General features: G+C 38.8%; 1 protein-coding gene across 4 annotated transcripts in view; it reads left to right on the top strand.

Moving 5' to 3' along the window:
* Positions 1–15,721, top strand: part of VEPH1 (ventricular zone expressed PH domain containing 1) — a 242,511-nt gene that overhangs the window by 225,169 nt on the left and 1,621 nt on the right. Inside the window, exons 12-13 of one of the 4 annotated variants that reach the window (XM_042955578.1) lie at positions 5,273–5,409; positions 15,360–15,561. In XM_042955578.1, the coding sequence (XP_042811512.1) occupies positions 5,273–5,409; positions 15,360–15,488 (266 nt within the window). In that variant the 3' untranslated portion in view covers positions 15,489–15,561. Of the gene's footprint in view, positions 1–5,272; positions 5,410–7,819; positions 7,931–9,868; positions 11,385–15,359; positions 15,562–15,721 lie in introns of those variants that run through there. The other 3 variants (XM_042955577.1, XM_042955579.1, XM_042955580.1) reach the window with 3 other exon arrangements.

A 15,721-nucleotide genomic window follows, 5' to 3' on the forward strand; every position in this document is an offset into this window, starting at 1 on the left:
CCTCTGACTTTCAGTTACAGTTGACCACTAGGGACAAAGGCAGATGATCACAGGGAGGAAGCAGAGTGAGGTAGGGTTATTTGTTCCCACATTCCCCTCTGCTTGGTTGCTGCAGGCTGACTGTCCTGTGCCCAAGGCCACAGCTCATGACAAACAGTGTTCTCCATATAAGTTTCCCTCCAAGTCCTAACTGTTCTCTCCCCTTTCCTCTTCATGCAGAGGGTGTTATGCCTCCCCATGGTTCCTGGCCCCAGAGTACTATGGTGCTTTTCCTACACCTTGCCCACATCTGTGTAAATAGCCCCTTTATTAAGTCCTTCAATTACCCAGCTTGAGGTGTCCTCTATTTCCTGCTGAGACTCTTCTTGACATATAACTGATCCCATCTGGGGCCCAGGAGGCCTCATGCCTATGCTGGCTGGACCCACACAGGCTCTAGGCCCCTGCTTAGTTCTTAAGAAAAGCAAAGTCCTTTCTAACAAATATTCAAAAGGACCTTCAATTAAAGTCCAATATGACCTCACCATGACAGTTTGATACCCAATCTCTTTCCTGGATCTTACACTTAGAAAATCTTGAATTGCCTTCACACCCTCAGCCTTCCACATATGGCTTTCTTCCAAAGCAACAGTTTTATGAATTTGCTCATGTGTTCATGGATCTTTCCAGATTTTTAGGTTCTTTTCTTTTCATGTGCTTTCCCTTACACACCCTTCTTGTACCTCAGTCCTTTTCTGCCCTCTTCCTAGAATACCCTCTCTCCTTTCCTTAGCCAAGACCCAGCTGCCTGGTCACCTCCTCCCAGCCACAAGTAGAATTTCCTGACTTTGCATATTGTAGTGCTTGATTTTTACCTCTCCAGTGGCACTGTATAATTTGTAAAATGCTTTACCTCCACCTACAAGATGATAAATTCAGGCTCTCTCTGAGCTGAGCTTTGTAACTCCATCAGATCCAAACACAGTACTTTACAACTTATCTGTGAACAAAAGTATGTATGCGATGGCTGGATAGCTGATAGATAAACAGAGAGGTATTCTTTATTGCATTACCCTTTCTGCTGTAGGGCTTCTCAGCTTTAAGGTATCTGTCTGGCATTACTTCACTCTTAATCATCCACTTCATGCTGAGTAAGATTAGCATCTTCAAAATTCATTTTTTATCAACATAAATATCTTCAACTCTTGGTGCACAAAAGAAATATAGTTAATGTATAAACGTTTATATTGACCCTCAGAAAGACTTTTAAGTTGATAAACACAATAACAGTTTGGGTTCCAGTTGCACAAGAGAAATCAGTTTAATATCCCATAGCCATTCAGCCACTGACATTTAAAAAAAAGAACAAATCCGGGGTGCCTGGGTGGCTCAGTTTGTTAGGCAACTGACTTTGGCTCGGTTCATGATCTCACAGTTTGGGAGTTCACGCCCCGTGTCGGGCTCTGTGCTGACAGCTCAGAGGCTGGAACCTACTTCAGATTCTGTCTCCCCCTCTCTCTACCCGTCCCTTGCTCATGCTCTGTGTCTCTCTGTCTCTCAATAATAAATAAACGTTAAAAAATTAAAAAAAAAAAAAGAAAAAATCCAGGTTGGTAGATAATGTCTTAGCCACATTGTGGTGCTTTAAATGAAATAATGCATTAATTGGCAAGAAAGAAGATGATCCTGTGTGTGTTCCATGCAAACAAGAGAGTTTCGAATACATGATCGTTCTCTCATAGTCATATTCCACATGTTATTTTTCAAATCGAATATAAACACCCTTTGAAAGAGTTAATTCCCTGATTTGATCACAAAGAGTCAGTGTTATCATGAGAATTATTGCTTACAAGGACATGATATGGGCAATAGACCTAGTAAAATGACATAGGACCTCTGGTGCATATGCCAGACATACTTGCAAAAAAAAAAATTAAGACGTGGGATAGTAGCAAAAAATTTTAAGTCTTTTCTTTTCTTTTTTTTTTTTTTTTTTTTTTGCCTTTTGAAACTATTATTAAGTTAATACTACAGCTACAAATAGCCTGGATTTTATGAAATTATCTGAAGCTGACTTTGATGCATAAATTTGGGCCCTAACATGAAGCTTGTTTAAAGTTCTGCTAACATTTTCTTCCTACAACCCTTTCCATGGACTTTTTCCCTGAGGTAGTTTTGGCTGGGCTACAATGAAAAGTCTCTGCTTAGTAGCACTTCTTGATAGTCCTCTATCCTTTTGTGCCCAAGTAAGCCTTTCATTTTGTCTTGAGTCTTTCATGATCATTATTGTCATATGGTCATTATGCAGGTCTGTGGGTATGATATGTTACCCACTCCATGTCTCAAACAATTCCTTCAGCTGTTTGCCAAGTGCTTCTTGCAAACTTTTGTCACACACTCTTCAAGTGCAACATTTGGATCTGCTGATATGCCCCTATTCGAAAGACCCCCCGAAAACAAACCACCAGAGTCCAGAGTCAAAGCCAAGCGGCAAGGGTCATTTATTGCAGGTTCGAACCCGGTTCTCCGCGCACTCGTTGCCGGTGATGCTAAGAGGCCCCGAGTAAGGATCTTACAGCTTCTTTTATAGACAGGCACAAACAAGTTAGGGATTTTTTTTAGAGGTTACAGAGCTGTTGTTGGTTAACATTTAAATCTGAACGCTCAGCAGAACTCGATTGGTTCCCGCCTTTATTTCAAACCATTCAGCAGAACTTGATTGGTTCCTGCCTTTATGTCAGACTACAACCGGGCGCGCCCTGGCTGGTTTCAGGAACGGCGGGGGGAGGGGAAAGATCTTTTCTTTGCAGTTGTGAGTACACCTGGTAATTTTTCTCTTAGCCTCTCACTGCCTTGAAGAGAAATACTTGAAGTTAATCCCCTAGGTCAGATCCAGAAGGATTCATGTGCTTGAATATTACCTAAATCAACCATGATTTCAAATCAGGTCAAATATCATGACTATTTCAAATGCTTCTTTGAGTAAACATGGAAGATGGAGACTAGAAAAATGTACTCTTATGAAGCCGTTACATTAAGTCATCTTGCCATTAAAACCATTGTAAGAAAGAAATGTGATTACAAACTATGAGGTAAAGTCTTCAATAAAAGCAGGAGATGGAGGAGAAAGTAGTGCTACTTACCTCGTGTCCTCACATAAGTTTCTTAATTTTGAATTGTGATCTCAACCTTTTTTTAAAGTAGGTGGGATTGAGCTGATCAGAAAACTGCATTTGAAAGGACTTCAATCTAACTCTTCTGAATTCTTATGCAAAAATCCTTGAACATTATAATTAGGTTAGCAATTTTTCTCTACTGTGAAAGCATAGGAAATGGATGTTTTAGTTTAGGAAAGATTTTAATGTAAATTCTGGCCTGGGTTTTTCATTGTTTGCTAGAGTTTGTTTTCTTCTTCTTGGATCTTCCCTTGGACCTTCTGTTCCTTCTGTCAGACAGGCTGCTGCCCCCTTCATGACTCAGCAGCACGCTGTGAGTAAACACTGAATCTTTGGTCCAGGCCCACACTGGGAGGCTCTTCTGACTCTCTAGGACATACAGAACAGTGAAGACAGAGCATTTGCAGTAACTGCAGAGTGTGGAGGTTGCACAAAGGAAGCAAACACTGTTTATGGAAAATTTAAATATGCAAAGAGCATTATTGTCTTTAAGAATACTCTAAATCAGATGATCTCTAGCAAAGCAAAACAGAACACTGATATCATTTTCTTGTATCTATTGTCAATACTGCTTGAGTTCCTGCTTTCCCTATGCTCTGCTGTGCACATTACTAGCCACCATGAAGTTGCTCTAGAGATGGGAGAGATTTCTCAACACTGACGTCTCAGAATAAAGGTCCCTTTGAATGTCCAAGCTCTTTCTTAACATATGTGCATGTGCACCAATCCTGCTTCATTTTCATCATAGCCCTGTCACTATCTAACAATATATTTGATAATGTTTTCAGTTTTTAATTTGGGGTTGACAATGGAACATCCAATTGAAGAGTCATCAGACAGGAAGGAAACATGGCCAAACTAGCCTTAGTAGAATTTTGTTTATGGAAACTATGTATTTCATATATTTCATCATTCTTATCCCGAAAATGCTGTCAAGGTGGACAAATCCTCCTTATCTAAGGTAGTTATTTGACTTTTACTAGAAAACAGAAATGGTAGGTTAGGAAGGCTAGGTTTTATTTGCATGGTCAAACAGGCACTGTCTAAATTTCCAAATGAAGGAACACATTTCATTACTTTCAAAGTGCTATGAAAATTGAACATAATATATATAAGTAAGTATTGTCATAGTCCCCAGAAATCAGAATTCATATGAATTTGGAGAGTGAATCTTATGTAGTTGGCAAAAGAAATGGAATTCTTTAGTTGAACATTATAACTTCTGATATTGTAACAAATCTAACTCTATGATGATGTGCAATCATATGCATTCTACCTCACTATAAAATAAACCTTTCCATTCAACAAATATTAGTAAATTCCCTATATCTGCCAGGCACTGTATTAGATGCCTGGTGATACATGAGCGAACAAAGCAAAGATCTTACCTTCACAGAGCTTTCAGTTTAATGGGAAAGACAGACATGAATCAGATAAACACCATAACTATCTACCAGTAATGCTTGATGTGAAAGAAACATGCCAGATGCTACAGAACATATGGCAGATGAATGCACTCTGGTCTAAGTTTGGGGAAGGTCTCCCAAAAGAAGTAACATTTGAGCTGATGCGTGAAATAATTAGTTGTTCAATGGGTACATGCAGAGTGGAAAAAGGAGTGTGTGTGTGCGAGAGAGTGGAAATACCATGTTCAAAAGTGTTGGGCTTGCCTTTGCAATGTTATGTCTTCACCTAACATCTTTGAGGGCACTGCTTTGACTTTTGCTGTTAAATAACTAAATATACTTGGTTTATAAAGTTGCATTTCTAAGCAGTTCATGTGAACAGAATATCATGAAACAAAAGAGTTAAGCACAGCGGGCTGGATGTCTGGATATCTGGATCCCCCCTAACCACTGCTAACCAGATGCTCTTTTAGTGAACTATATTCCTTTTGAAAATCTCAGTGAGGTCTTTCAACACTTTCTCATTATCATATCTAAATTGTGCATTCCTTTAGGGACAAAGGGGGAAAGGTTAACCAAATTCATAATTTATTAGCACACTCTCCAAATATGCTTACTGGGTTCAGGTTCATTGTACAATTCTGACTTTTGATCACTTGCCAAATAAATAATGGAAAATAAAAGGCTTGATCATTTTCTTACCTTCAACAGTTGTAAACCAAGATGGCCAGCCTCTCATGGAAGGAAAACTTAAAGAGAAGCAAGTCAGATGGAAGTTCATCAAAAGGTGGAAAACTCGTTATTTTACGCTGGCCGGAAATCAACTTCTGTTTCAAAAAGGAAAGTCTGTAAGTTTCCCTCTTGTCTTTTACACTTGCATTTTTAAGGTCCTGTTCTCCACCAAGCAGCTAGGCATTTTGTCTTGAGTTAAAACACCAATAATTTTTCCTTCTCCATTTATAATTTTACAGCATCATTTTACTGCATATGCCCCTTGGACTGTCTATTCTGTTCAGCCCTACATTAGTTGGTTCACTGTCTCTCTTCAATTTATTATGGTAGATCTTTTTTGTTGACTTAAGTTTTAGAAAGATGAACTGCAGAAGAACTACACAGCGAGCTTGACTTGAACAGTGTGCCTTTTGTTTCCTCATAGATCAGCTACATAATGTCTTATGATATGGACCTTGATTTCATTTATACTAAAGGTTATATTTGGAGGCAGGGACCCAAGGAAGGGGGACAGTAGGCTGGGATAAAGAAACAAAGGCTGAGTTATTTAAGTCCTTTTCGTAGTCAGCTAAGTTCACATTTTAGGTATTTAGTATTCAGTTAATGAATAGAATATGATTCTAAAAGAATTAATAAATATTCATGTAATATAACTTTCAATCTGAAACTAGGAGGCTCAGTAAATATCTGTATTCTGAATTTCTAGTGGGAAACTTCTGAAGCAGCATTCTATTCTAATAGACAATGCAAAGTTATCCCCTTCTTTTCAAATCAGTTTTATTTATCGTTAAATTCTACTTATTCAGGATCAGGAAGAAAGAAAGCTTGACCTACTTCTTGGATATTTTGAATATAGTAATAATAGCTTATCACATGCCATGCTGGATTGCCTTCAAGAATCCTCAGAACAGTCCTTTGAGGTCAGCACTATTGTTACTGCCATGTTGTGGATGCTGCGTCTGGGGTGACTTGTCCTCCCTCCTTCCCTCCCTGCCGGAGGGTGGAAGCATGTTCCTTTGGGCTGGGCCATCCCAGCGGCTTCCACAACTGAGAACCCTTACTTGCCTGTGTCTTTCCTGGGAGGGGCAGGCACCAGGTTAATTTCAATGCCAAGATAGCCTTGTGGAATCTGACTTGAGCAGGCAGTGGAGGCACTTTCAGTCTTATCTAGCTACCAGGCAAGCCAGGAAGGGCAAGACGCTGGCCTTTGGATTCTTGTCCAGTCCCACTTTTACAGGTATTATTTGAGCCCCAGAATCAGAGTGATGGAGAAAACATGTTCATATGCCCACATGGCCATCTACTCCTGTGCAAAGATGCGCCGAGAACACACATACAACACCCTGCTCACACCTCTGTACCCATTGTGCTCCACTCATGGCCTTTGGGACCCAGGATCTGTCAATTATTACCAGGAGTTGTCTTTGGTCCTGGTCAAAGACATCTGGGAAATACAAAGGAGCTAAAGGCTCTGACAAGTCTTGCAGGAAAGGGCCCACTTAATTTTGTTTAGTGTATCTCAAACTTGTTCTACCATATGGTTCCTTAACATCATGTAACATCAGACCCTGCCTCACTCCCTTCCCCTTGTGAGAGAGACAGAGATAGAAAGAGACAGAGAGACAGAGACTCTGACTGGCTTGACCAAGGATAGAGCCAGTAAGGCAGAAAGGGATAAAACTGGAGTCAGACACAGGCCGTGTGACATCAAAGCACGTTGTTAAATGAAGGCACCGTCCTGCTTCCCGTGAACACTTAAAATACAGAGCCAGTGGCAAACCAAACTGTTTCTGAATTAATTAATGAAAGATTTTAAATTATTTAAAATTATGAGTCAATGAGAACATAGGCACTGTGTCTTTAGAATGCTCATTATAAAATTTATTTGAACTTTTTACTCAATAGCTATATAGTATCGTATATCTGAATTACAACAAATTTTGATCAAACGCTTTTTTAATCAATAAAACTTGAAGTTAACTTTCTGAATGAAAAAAAAAATTGGTGATACCTATGCTAAGCTCGTGCTGCTTTCTTCATCTGTGTGTATTGTAAAATGTACAGATGGACCTTTCTGTGGCTGAAGATCTTTTTGAAAGGGAAGTAAATGATGTGCTCAACTTAGACAGTTATTTACTGGCGGTTTAAAGAAATTTTTTGTTAGCACTGCTCCATATTGAAGTACTTGAAAGTGTTTAAAATGACCACCTGAATTTCCTGTTTTTATTAAAGTAATCAGAATTAGAAGTTAAGATGCAGTGATCTCTTAGATCCCTTGAGATGGAGCAGAGTTAGTGCATAAGAACGTCTTTCCTGAACTCAAATAACCACCTTTAGACTTCTTGATTCAGAGCTTTTTAATAAAGCTTAGCGAATAAGCTATCTTATAGTTGGCTAACTTGTTTGACATCTTTAGAGGGAAATAATGGCTTGACATTTTAGAAATCTGACAGAACGTGTGGCTCAAATATTGGGAAGTGATATAATGTACTCTAAAGACCACAGCAACTTCCCTCTCATCCCCAGGGACACAGGAACCTAGCAGTGGTCACCAATCCAGCCGAAGCTTCTGCCCCATCAAAAAGGACCTTTCTTGTAAATGAGAAAAATGTGCATTTTTAATAAGAATTGAAAGACTATGGTGTTATTTTTTTACTTTTGCATTCTTAAGGTCTTGATCTCTACCAACCAGCCAGGCAAGGTGCCCTTTGACTTCCCGCCCATGTCTCTTGGGTAATTTTCGCTGTCCCTCTTTAGAGAACTGTGGTAACTTTTTGTTCTCTTGATCAATTCCTCCATGTATCAATTTCTATACTACAGACTAATTCAAAGAAATATAATCTTATTGCTGTCAGATATTTACTAGAAACCAAAGTAAACTAACAAAGTATTAGGTAATACACGTCTCTTCAAACTTTATTCTGTCTATTCCCTAAAAGAATTTTGAAAAATCTGTGTAATACCTTGTAGCATTTTTTTTAGTCAATCATAAGTTTAAAAAGTCACACAAACTGTAATTTCTGTTGAATTATAAATATTATCATTTTCTTTTTTAGGCTTATTTACTTATTTTGAGACAGAGAGTGAGAGTGGGGGAGGGACAGAGAGAGAGGGAGAGAGAGAGAATCCCACTGACAGTGCAGAGCCTGATCCAGGTCTTGAACTCATGAACCATGAGATCATGACCTGAGCCGTCATGAGTTGGACACTTAACCGACTGAGCCACCAAGGCACCCCTAAACATTATCATTTTAAGATAAAAAGACCACACCTCTCCTTTCAATATGACCACTGGGCTAAGATACCATAGCAGTTTGACACCTAACACCGTCCATTAAAAAAATACATGAATTAGTTCATCTTTAATCAAAATGGTTACATGATATCATTTTTCTTTGAAATAATATTTTTTCTACTCCCACAGCATTTATCCTGATCACCCAATCATTTTTCACTACCATAAAACTACACATATAAATTGAAATTTAATTATTTTAATTTTTTATTACTACCAGTCACTCAATGCTAAGATTTTTAAAATATTTTTTAAATTATATCACTTATGCAAAGTCAAAAGTGTAATACAAAATGTAATAAATAGTTACTAAACATTAAAGAGTGAAATGCTATTGGAAATGCATCTCTTAATGAAATAGCTGGAGAGTGATTATGTTGCTTTAGTTGAAGGACACTTCCCTGAGATCAATATTTTGAGTTGCTTTTCTTATTTGTTTGATTCTTCTGAGATTTTCCAAGTTGGACAATACACCATGGTAAGTTTGGGATGAGTGAGAAGGGTGCCTTTCCATTGAAGAATGAAAAAAGGGTGACTGCCTAGGGGAGGTGGCAAAGGAGAATTGGCAAGATCCTCAAGAAGAGACGCATGCTCTAGGAGACAGATGCGTTCAGGGATGTTGAAGAAATTGCTGTGAAGAAGTATTTGATCTCTTGAAACCATTCATACTAGCCTGTTGTGATGACCCTCGTGTTGCAGTGATCTTTAAGCCCCTGCTTTGATTCAAGAAAAATGTAAATCATTAAGTATTCTTTCAGTTAATGTTCATAGACAAATCATGCTTCCAGAGCTCCAGTGTGTTTCAAAAACAGTTTGATCTACATAAACATTAGAACTCTGTTTCTTCAATTAATACCGCTTTCTCAGAGATAACACGCAGGAAAATTCAATTTCATGCTTCCCCAAGTATCTCAAATGCTGACTTAATAGTACTCTATTGTACTGTTGCATTTTGCCCTATTGATACAGTGTTGGTATCAATAAAAATGACATAAAATCTAAGAAATATGAATTAAACATTTCCCAAAACTCACCGTATAATAATTTCTTCCAAATTGGCCATCTTGTCCCAACTTAATATACTGTAACACAGGGTCAATTGCTCACTCCTTCCATTGGTCTAATGACTCTGTGAGGCCTTAGCATTTAAAGTAACAAAGCATATAACAACTATATGCAGTGAAAGGCTTCTAATCCTCTTGGAAAATTCTCCAGTTGCCAAAGATCTTTTCATACTGTGGGAACCAGCTCATGTTCTTTCCTTCCCATATGCATTTCAGAAAGATGATCCTGATGACTCCCCAATAGAACTCAGCAAAGTACAGAGTGTGAAAGTTGTGGCCAGGAAACGCAGGGACCGCTCCCTCCCTCGGGCTTTTGAAATCTTCACAGACAATAAAACCTATGTTTTCAAGGCCAAGGATGAGAAGAATGCAGAAGAGTGGCTCCAGTGCATCAATGTGGCTGTCGCCCAAGCAAAAGAAAGGGAAAGTAGAGAAGTAACCACATATCTGTAGGGATTTGCAAGCCGACCTCACACTGATTGTATACAATGGCATTGCGTTATCACTGCCAATGTCAAGAAAAAAGAGTTAAGTTAGCCAAGTCACATTGTGTTTTTACTGAATGGAACAGTTTTCCCTAAAAAGCAGAACCCAAGAGTGGCAGGATTTTTATACATTTCGTATTCTAATGGCACCTGCATTAACTCCAGAACATCTGTATGATGCATTCAGAAAAAGGAGCTACAGATGATACAGGGAAGAAAGGGGAGAGTCAGGGATCTAGGAACCCCTGTAGATATGCCATTGTAAGTTGTAAGAATACAACTTCACAAGGTACCTGAAATACTTATCCCAAGGAAAGATCAAGCACCTCTGATGAAAACTACAGTCTGTCAAAGTATTAGAAGAAAAGTACAGCCCTATGAGGAAAAGTCAAACATATAACTTAATATAGACATACAATTATGTTTATTCTTTCCTAATGCAAATGAGGTTAACACATGGTAAAATTGTTCTCAAGTGAAGACAGTTATGTAATTAAATGTCTGTCTTTCTGAACAACTTATCTGATTGTTCTGTTTAGGTTCACATAACATGATCTAAAGTTTAGGTACTTAGATATATCTATTGCCCAAGGCAGTAAGTGTAAGCTACAACAAGCACAGAAAACCATTTTCACCATCTTCAAAGTATGTGCCATTTCCATCGAGTTTTGAGATGTTACAGTTCTATACTTTTCTTCTTTATATTCAGACTTTTAATATCTCCAAATTACATTTTATGGTTTTTTCCATCACTCATATTAAAAAAAAAAATTAAGCTGTGGCGGGCAGAATTATAGGATGATTCCCAATGGTCTATACCCTGACCCTTCCCCTTGACTTATAACTTGCTTCTAACTAATAGAATATGGCAAAAAGAATAGGATAGTCTCTCCCATGACTATGGTACATTACATGGCAAAGGTGAAGAAGTTTCTTAATCAACTGACTTTGAGTTAGTCAAAAGGATATGCACAAAAGTGTGCATGATCTAATCACATGAGCCCTTTAAAAAAGAGTGAACAAGTCAGAGACTCTCTCTTCCACTGGCTTTGAATAAGCAAACTGCAATGAATTCTACGACTTTAAGGGAATGGATTTTGCCAACAGCCAAGGAGCTTGGAAGAAGATCCCAGCCCCAGCCAACACCTTGACTGCAGCTTTGCAAAACCCTGAGCAGAGGACCCGGGTAAGCCATGCTTCGACATTTGACCCAGGAGAACTTTGAGATAATAAATATATGCTGTTTTAAGTGACCAAGTGTGTGGAAATTTGTTCCATAACTATAGATAATTAGTACAAAAGCTAACTTGGAATGCATATAAGAGGACTACAGAAACCTAGAAAAAATGTAAGTAGTCAATTCCCTTAATTCTACCTTGACTCTACTGATAACTCATGAGGACAGGAACTACATAAGAGGCCAAGTTTGAAAAAGGAAACAATTGAATTTTAACATGTAAAGTTTGAGGGTATTGGGAGTCACAGAAGTTATTACAAATTGAAAACAGTTCTGGGGGGGGGGGTCAACACTTTGCCTCATGGGATATATATATGGTCACCAAAGATGTGGAATTTGCTGAAATTACTCAGGAAGAATAAGACAAAAGAACTAATAAGGGCTTCTTTGGGATACCTAACTTTTAAACAAAGGAACACTGGATTGGCTGGTTTGTGTTCAGAGATGTTATAGACCAGGGGAAATAATGTCACAAATGCCAAATAAATAAGGCTTTCAGGAAATGGGAGAGATTAACAATGTAAAATCCTGAAGAGTAATCACTTAAGATAAAGAATGAGCTTTACAATTAGGAAGCAATTGGCATTATTGGTAGGAACAATTTCATTGGAGTAATGACATAAAAGTCAAATTTCAGTGGGTTAAAGAATCAAAAGGAGATTAGGAGTTTAAAGCAATAATTGGACTCTATTTTCAACAAATTGGGGCTAAGATACAGAAAGTGTTTTGTTGTTTGTTCTAAAGATGAATTAGACTTGGGGCGGGGCGGGGGGGGGCGGTTGTTAACATGCAAAAAGAAAGAAGAAAAACAACTCTGCTTGAGCAAAGTTTCCAGAAGTGATGGGAAAAGGATTAAAATTCATGCCGTAGCAATTTATGAACAGTTAGCAAGCAACAGGTACCATGCTTGGCCTGGAGATAGAAAAATAAAAGACCCAGCTCTTCCCCTCAAGGATTTTATAGCGTAGTAGAAGAGATAATCACATAGAACAAAAATTGAAATGCTCAAGTGCCTTGATGAAAGTTTGCACAGGGTCCTGTGGAAATACAGGAGAAGACACCACTGTAATTGACTCTGAACTCAAAGCCAAAGCATGGGCTCCCTCACTGTTTCCCAGAGCTTGTTAGAAAATGAACTTGTCCTAAAGAGCTAAGAGTGTTGTGGGCAGACAAGGAAACAATGGTCAGTAGAGGGAACCACACTGCAAAAGCACAGGAGGGAAAGGGAACATGGTCCATTTGCAAAACAGCAAGTCCTTATGTAGGATGGGAACATGGGTGGGGGGCAGGGAGGTTGCTATTGTGCTGTTGAGGAATGGTACATAATGATGCTGGAGAGACCTATAAGGCCACAGCATAAAGAGCTTGGTTCCATACTAAGGATCTTGAACCTTTCTTTTTTTTTTTTTTGACGTTTATTTATTTTTGAGATAGAGACAGAGCATGAACGGGGGAGGGTCAGAGAGAGAGGGAGACACAGAATCCGAAACAGGCTCCAGGCTCTGAGCTGTCAGCACAGAGCCCAACGCGGGGCTCGAACTCACCGACCGCGAGATCATGACCCGAGCCGAAGTCAGACGCTTAACCGACTGAGCCACCCAGGCGCCCCTGAACCTTTCTTAGAAAGGTTTTAAGATTTGCATTTAGAGAAATAATTTTGATAGTGGTATACAGAATGGATTGTAGAGATATACAAAGTTGTAGCAGGGAAATCATTTGGGACATTCTTAGAAGTGGTGAGGTGTAGTGGCAGAGGAGACAGAGGGGAATGGAAATGCAAGAAAAATAGTGAATTAGTAAAATGAATTGGATACTGGTGGTCTGGATGGAGCCGGGGTATAGGAATGGGAAGGAGTCTCTCATGACCCCTACGTGCTTTCTTAGGAAACTTGATGCATGGTGGTAGCATTTACTGAGATAGAAAATTCAGAAGCAACAGTTTAAGAGGTGAGGCAAATGGTAAATTTAATTTTAATGTATATATTTAGAGTATAGATACATGATTCATCTTAGACTAGGGAGACATCTTCTCCTATGAAGCCAGGCAGGAAAAGGTGAGCAGACATACAGTTGTAAATGAGTCTCTAAATATTATGTTGAAATCTACCAGCCATTCTTAAGAGTCAGTTGAGTAACCAAGCTGTTTAATTAATTAGAAAAAAGCTGGTAACAGACAAATAGAATATTAAGTGACACCACATTAGTTATTAATTTAAAGGCCAACAATGTGTTCAAACCTTTCGTAGCAGAGAGATTACGGTAAAACTCAACCTGTCTATATACTCATTCTGTTTTCACTGAATGCTTATCCTAAGAAAGAAAAGAATGGACCCACCAGCTCAAGTTGAAAGAAATGAATTATTTCTGTTACTTGTTACAGTCCTTGTGATTTCGTTAATTGGATGCCTCTAGTTTAGAATACAATTCTCAGAGCCTTTGGATCAAATCTAAAGAGAAATAAATGTATGAAGTATGAATAATGATCTTTCTGGTTTCATTCCATGGTGCTGTAGTAATTCCAAATGCAAACAAATTCTCCCAGGTTTAGAATCACACTGCAATTTCAGAATCATCAGCTTCCCACTGATATTTCTGGCACTTCCACTGCCATTGCCAGCTAGCTCACCACAGAGTGCCCTTTCCCAAGAGGGCTGTAGCTCCTGATCCTGAGCTAAGAAGAAACCACTCTTCTAAACATATTTAAACCTTTAAAAATGTTGGGATGAATACAATTATAATCATGGTTAGAAATTCAAGTGGTTTTCATTTTCATTCTATTTCGATTCTTTTTCCCTCTCAGATAGCTGTGGAAACAAACGTTTATATGTGAGACTCTCATCTGGTTATTTCTTGAGAACCTGGAGTTTGGCGAAAATAAATGTTCCATATTTTGCTAACATGACTTTTCTGAAAGATCCTTTGTTGGTGAGGTTGAGAGACATTTATTCGGTCATCTCCAATTCACCTACTTTCTGTAGGCACTTTTGGGCCTATTATTGTAACTTTATTCTCAGGCATAAATAAAAGATTACTGGGTTGCAAAATTACCCTTGGGAAATTTATCTTTCAATTTAAAAGTAAATTTACATTTAAAAATTACTTTTAGGGGGGCGCCTGTGTGGCTCAGTCAGTTAAGCTTCTGACTTCGGCTCAGGTCATGATCTCACGGTCTGTGAGTTAGAGCCCCGCGTCCAGTTCTGTGCTGACAGCTCAGAGCCTGGGGCCTGCTTCAGATTCTGTACCTCCCTCTCTCTCTGACCCTCCGCCATTCATGCTCTGTCTCTCTCTGTCTCAAAAATAAACATTTAAAAAAAATTTTTTAATTGCTTTTAGGAAACAGTTGCAAGATGAGGTAAGGGAATATATAGGCGGAATTCATGGTGCATTGCAGAGAAGTGAATACCATAAATGCTCTAGCCAGGATTTCTAGTCCCCAAAATCTAAGTTTTGAGATGAAAAACTCAAAATGTCATCTTGTTCCAGAATAGCTCCAGTTTATAGGCCTACTGGAGCGACTCTTCCCCAAAGGTGCTTGTGAAGGACAGAGGGGTTGGAAAATCAGGGAGATTTCGACAAAAGCAGTGAAGTCTAGAGAAGGTGGCACAGGCTGTGAGCACAGACACACGAGGATTCAAGTCCTAGCTCTACGAAAACTAAATTACCAGCCTGAGCAAATTACTCATCTCTCATCGCTTGCTTGGGAACCATAACGTCTATGGAACAGAACTGCCATGAAGCTTAAATGTCAAGTAATAGCATCCAGCAGAAAACCATGGGTACTTGATGGCACTCCATTTTTTACACACCACTAAGGGAGGAAAAAAATCCTACAAATGAAATTATGATGCTATGTCTTAATAACAATATAATCAGTGCTGTTTTACTTCCAAATGTCTTTTATCTACTCTGAGAGATTTAGCAGTTTCTTCTGACTTTAGGTACCTTGAGTGATGTGTGACAGGTAATCCTTTTGTATCTATTTCAGCAACAAAATGAAACCCAGCCTCATCTACATGTTGATCTCTTCCTTTATTGGATAAAACATTTAGTGGCTGCTTTGCAAGACTTGTGGACCTGTAGTCATTTCTCCAGTGATGGCTCTTCGGTTCCCTGATGCCATATTTCATCCCACCCTTCTATTTCTTTGCCTCTCTATGTACATGATAACTTTTTGTCTCAAAATCAAATGATCTTATTATTTTCAAGACATGCTAAACAGCAATTAACATGTGTAGTGTCGACCATGCACATAACTCAATTGAAGTAACAACACAGAGCACTGGGACCAAGTTTGAGTGACACCCAGTCGTAGTCATTCCTGGTGGATTACAACTGCAAAACACACTG

Source organism: Panthera leo, chromosome C2 (genome assembly GCF_018350215.1).
Source record: "Panthera leo isolate Ple1 chromosome C2, P.leo_Ple1_pat1.1, whole genome shotgun sequence".
NCBI classification, from domain to species: Eukaryota; Metazoa; Chordata; class Mammalia; order Carnivora; family Felidae; genus Panthera; species Panthera leo.